This window comes from Tupaia chinensis, unplaced genomic scaffold (assembly GCF_000334495.1).
Source record: "Tupaia chinensis unplaced genomic scaffold, TupChi_1.0 Scaffold149184_1, whole genome shotgun sequence".
NCBI lineage: Eukaryota > Metazoa > Chordata > Mammalia > Scandentia > Tupaiidae > Tupaia > Tupaia belangeri.
In genome coordinates, this window is record NW_006209032.1 from 331208 (window position 1) to 336082 (window position 4875).

At 58.1% G+C, this 4875-nt stretch overlaps 1 protein-coding gene across 2 annotated transcripts in view; it reads left to right on the forward strand.

Annotated features, from left to right (window-relative positions):
* The window catches only part of MON1A (MON1 vesicular trafficking associated A), a 21955-nt gene extending 19331 nt beyond the window's left edge, over window positions 1–2624 (forward strand). For both annotated transcript variants that reach the window (XM_014585220.2, XM_006170938.2), the window contains 3 exons: window positions 208–973; window positions 2095–2242; window positions 2342–2624. In XM_014585220.2, the coding sequence (XP_014440706.1) occupies window positions 208–973; window positions 2095–2242; window positions 2342–2482 (1055 nt within the window). In that variant the 3' untranslated portion in view covers window positions 2483–2624. The remainder of the gene's footprint in view (window positions 1–207; window positions 974–2094; window positions 2243–2341) is intronic.
* The last annotated feature ends 2251 nt before the right edge of the window (window positions 2625–4875 follow it).

The following is a 4875-nucleotide window of genomic DNA, read 5'->3' on the forward strand; positions in this document are numbered from 1 at the left end:
CCCTCACAAGCCCTAGGAGCGCCCCAGCCTATGAAGCAGTGGCAGGGACACGATGAGCTACTGGTTTGTTCGTCACCATCCTTAAGGCCCTCCTGCTTGCAGAGCTCTGAGCCAGGCAAGGATGTGGGAAGTGAAGGGCTGCTCAGAAAGGCGGGGCTCCGAGGGCTGAGGCTGATGCCCCTGCCCCTGCCTCCCGCCCGCCCTCAGATGGCTACAAGGTGGTATTCGTGCGCCGGAGCCCACTGGTGCTGGTGGCGGTGGCCCGCACGCGGCAGTCGGCCCAGGAGCTGGCGCAGGAGCTGCTCTACATCTACTACCAGATCCTGAGCCTTCTCACCGGCGCGCAGCTGAGCCACATCTTCCAGCAGAAGCAGAACTACGACCTGCGGCGCCTGCTGTCGGGCTCCGAGCGCATCACCGACAACCTGCTGCAGCTCATGGCGCGAGACCCCAGCTTCCTGATGGGGGCGGCGCGGTGCCTGCCTCTGGCTCCGACGGTGCGCGAGGCAGTGAGCGCTAGCCTGCAGCAGGCGCGAGCGCGCAGCCTGGTCTTCTCCATCCTACTGGCCCGCAACCAGCTGGTGGCGCTGGTGCGCCGCAAGGACCAATTCCTGCACCCCATCGACCTGCACCTGCTCTTCAACCTCATCAGTTCCTCCTCCTCCTTCAGGGAGGGTGAGGCCTGGACACCTGTGTGCCTGCCCAAATTCAACGCGGCTGGCTTCTTCCACGCACACATCTCTTACCTGGAGCCCGACACCGACCTCTGCCTGCTGCTGGTCTCCACCGATCGCGAGGACTTCTTTGCGGTCTCTGACTGTCGCCGCCGCTTCCAGGAGCGCCTTCGCAAGCGCGGGGCCCATCTGGCACTGCGGGAGGCGCTGAGCACGCCCTACTACAGTGTCGCTCAAGTGGGCATCCCCGACCTGCGACACTTCCTCTATAAGTCAAAGAGCTCGGGACTCTTCACCAGGTGAGGGAGGGCCTTGGGGGCACCGCTTCAGGGCAACAGGGCCTGGGAGGGGGCAGACGGATTGGTCCTGAGCCCTGAAGCTGATCCCACCCGGAATGGACCAGCATGCTGGGTCTGATTCAGGTTGGCACCAGGGACCCAGTCTCCCAGTCACCCTGTGGGCATGTACCTTCCTCCTTCATTACCCAGTAGGCCTGGAAATGCCCACTGTACCCAGTGAAGGAACGGGGAACAGAGGTCTCTTGGGACCCTTGCCCGGCAACTCCACCTTAGGGGTCATTTCATTTTTAAGAATTATTTTTTAGGGACCAGCAGTTAACGTAATGGCTATGTTGCTGAACTCCCATGTAGTCCACTGCGGTTCAAGTCCCAGACCCGGTGGCTTAAACTCATGCTGAGCACGTGTGTGTGCGTGCTCAAGATCCCAAGAGTACAAAAGATTGGAGAAGTGATTGTGGCGTGGTCATCCACCCTGGGGGATGATTTCTCGCTTTCTGTCTCTCTGTCTCTGTCTTTCTGGTGAGCACATGCACCCTATGGCAAAACCTCTCAAAGAGAAAAAATAATTATTTTTTAAATTAAATTAAATTCATTCATTCATTTATATTAATTTGACCACACACACACACACACACACACACACACACACACACACACACAGGGAGGGATGGGGAATGAGAAAGCAAGCCACCAGGTCCAGGATTCAAACCGTGGTCAGCCATGTGGGAGTGTCCAGTGCCTTAATCACCATGCCACCTGCTGGTCGCCTGCCTTCGGGATAATTTTGAACCAGGATACAAAGCCTCCTCCACTCTATCCCCCAGTGCAGGGGCTGGGCAGATGGGATAGCTTGTCTCCCCTTTCTCCCCTTTTAGCCCCAAGAGCTCCCAGCCCCCCTTTCCTCTACTCCAGTTCTGTCACTTTGCCTTGGACACCAGAACTCAGATTGGCCTCTTCAAGGAAGGGTCACCAAAGACACCATGAACTTGGGGAGCGGGTCTAGGGGGGGCCTCTGGAGGGTAGGACACATGGTGGAATCTCCGTGGCCAGGAATAGGTATTTCTAGATCTCCAGAGAATGGGAGGGAAGTCATCCCTCTGCCAACCCACTCCCGTCCACAGCCCGGAGATCGAGGCCCCGTACACCAGTGAGGAGGAGCAGGAGCGGCTGCTGGGCCTCTACCAGTATCTGCACAGCCGCGCTCACAATGCCTCCCGCCCACTCAAGACCATCTACTACACGGGCCCCAACGAGAACCTCCTGGCCTGGGTAAGGTGGCCCTGGCATGGGCCTGGCTTCGGGGAGGTCCCAGGTAGGGACCAGGAGGAGCGTCTAACCTAGTTGACCACCCTTTGCCACCTCCTCCAGGTGACAGGTGCCTTTGAGCTCTACATGTGCTACAGTCCTCTGGGGACCAAGGCGTCAGCCGTCAGTGCCATCCATAAGCTGATGCGATGGATCCGCAAAGAGGAAGACCGCCTCTTCATCCTCACGCCCCTCACCTATTGATGGGAATGTATACGGGCCCTATCCTCATAGGCCCTGGGTGCCGGAAGCCATGGGAACTTCCAGGTGGGGCTGGCCTCTCTTGCCCAGCCAGCAGGCAGGGACTGTGGGTTGGTGCGTGCATTAAAGTGCTTTGGGGAAGACACATGTTGAGCCCTGTCACTGGTTTCTTCAGTTATCTGCTTTTTTTTTTTTTTAAAGGTTCTTGCCAAAGGCCATGTGAGCTCGCCAGAGAGAGACAGGGCAAGGGAAAGTGAGAGATAACCCCCTCAGGGGATGGCCACCCTGCAGTCCCTTTTCCTCCAGTTATCCTATTGGGGTTTTGAGCATGCACATGTGCACAAACGCACACATGCCCAACATGATCCTGAAGCCACAGGGTCCAGGACTCAAACTGCAGTCGGCCATGTGGGAGTCCAGTGCCTTAACCACCACACCACCTACTAGCCCCTTCTTATCCACTTTTACCCACACACACAGAAGCCAGATCTCTGTTCTCCCCAGCCCCTGCATATGCTTCCCCATATACAGGGACAAATGTGCTCCTCCCTCCTTTCTCCCAGCATCGGGCTGCATGCAATCAGATTAGGACCCTGGGCTGGAGCTGTTTGAGTTCTGCTGAAGTCCTGCCGTACGTGAAGGGTTCTCTTTGCCCACCTCGCCCCCATACTCAGTCTGATGAGTGCTCCCCTCTCGCTCCTGAGTGGGGCCCCCTGCTGCATGCCCCGTAAGGAGTCCTGTTATTGAGGACTAAGGCTGCCTGAGAAGGGGCACCCACCTGGGGGCAGCCATCACTGTGGCCACAGGATGGCAGCAGAGAACCAACTGATGGTGACTGCACCCCTCCAAAAACCAGTGCCAAGAGTGATCTAAGGGGGCTTGCGAAGCCTCCTCCCAACCCCCTGAATCTCTCAACCATCTGGGGGCAGGATAGAGGTCACCGGAACCCATAGTTGGATGCCCGGTAGAGTGTGTTTTGTTTCAGTTTTGCCCTGCATGGCCATCTTTAGACGTGTTGACTGTGGAAGGCAGGATCTGTGCCACGGTTTTGCTGTGTGTTTATTCATTTCCGGGCCGATTATGATTCAGGAAGGCAGTGCCTTTCATGTTACCTCAGGCGGTGTCCTCCTGGCACTGGGTGTGGTTGCCTAAGGTCGTGCTGCCCACTCAGTCACTAGGTGCTCCTGGAGCCCCAGCCTGTGAGGAGGGGAGCATCTGGAGGGAACTATGGGGAGGTAGGGTGGCACAGGGTCTGTGGGCCCCAGGACAGGTGCCCGGCACAGTCTGGAAGTGTCATCTAAGCTGTAAGAGGAAGAGCACTTACGAATGTCGGGTTGGGAAGGAGATGAAGGCGTGAAGCCGGAACCAGCTGGGGAACTGGAGGAGATCAGTACCCCAGCCAGGCTGAGTCTGGTCAGGTGAGGGGTCCTCTCTCCCCCAGGCCCCCTGACCCTCTGAGCCCTAGAACCCACAGTTCACAGCCCAAGGCCACCCTCTGAAGCTTCCTCTCCAGAGTCCAGGCTCACCTGGCTAAGGGGGCTCTCCACTAAGGATGTCCCTCAGGATTCCCTTCCAGTGTTGGGGACCCAAAGGCGAGGGCAGCCGCCAAGGCCCAGGTGAGGGAGATGGCAAAGCAGAGCTGATGGGGTGGCAGGTGAGGCGGTTTTCTATCCCCCGCCCAAGTATCCACTTCCATCAGGTGCTCAGACCCCCGGTTCCACCATACACAGACTGGAGGGAGAACTCTGGGCAACCTCTTCACCAGAACTTCTCACTTCAGAGGCAGAGATTCTGAGGCTCAGCAAGCCTTGCCAAGCAGGTTAGGGGTGCGTGAGGGCCACAGGCCATGTTTCTCCCATATTAGGGGGAAGAGTCCCTCTCTAGGCTAGTACCCTACAGCTTGCACATACTGAGACTGGCCTGGAGGGACCAGGGTTAGGGCCTGACCTCCACATAAACTACCTCTGTGACTGTGACCCTGTGACCAGCCAGTAGGGTAGGGCCCCATCCTTTAACCCCTGTTGCCCTGGACAGGCAGGGCACCACACACCTTCCTGTGACAGTCTTGTCACCCGCAGTCCAGAGCAAGAACTGGAAGAATGATCCTTGCCCACAAAGGGTGGTGCTGCGCACCAGCCCTTGCTGGGATCCCCACGTCTTCCCTCTGGTCTTCCACACACGCCTGGTTCCTGCTCCCCACATGGTGGGCCCTCCAGCCGGTGCCTGGGAACCGGCATCTGAGGCCGCGGTTATACGCTAGCTCCACTGGAAGGAAAAAGCCTTCTCTCCACCCAGTCGGTTGTGGAGGGTCGGAGTGGGACAGCTCAGGCCTGCTCACCTCTCTCCAGGCTGTTCTACGCACGTTCATCCACGGGCCACTGGGAAAAGGGCGCCCA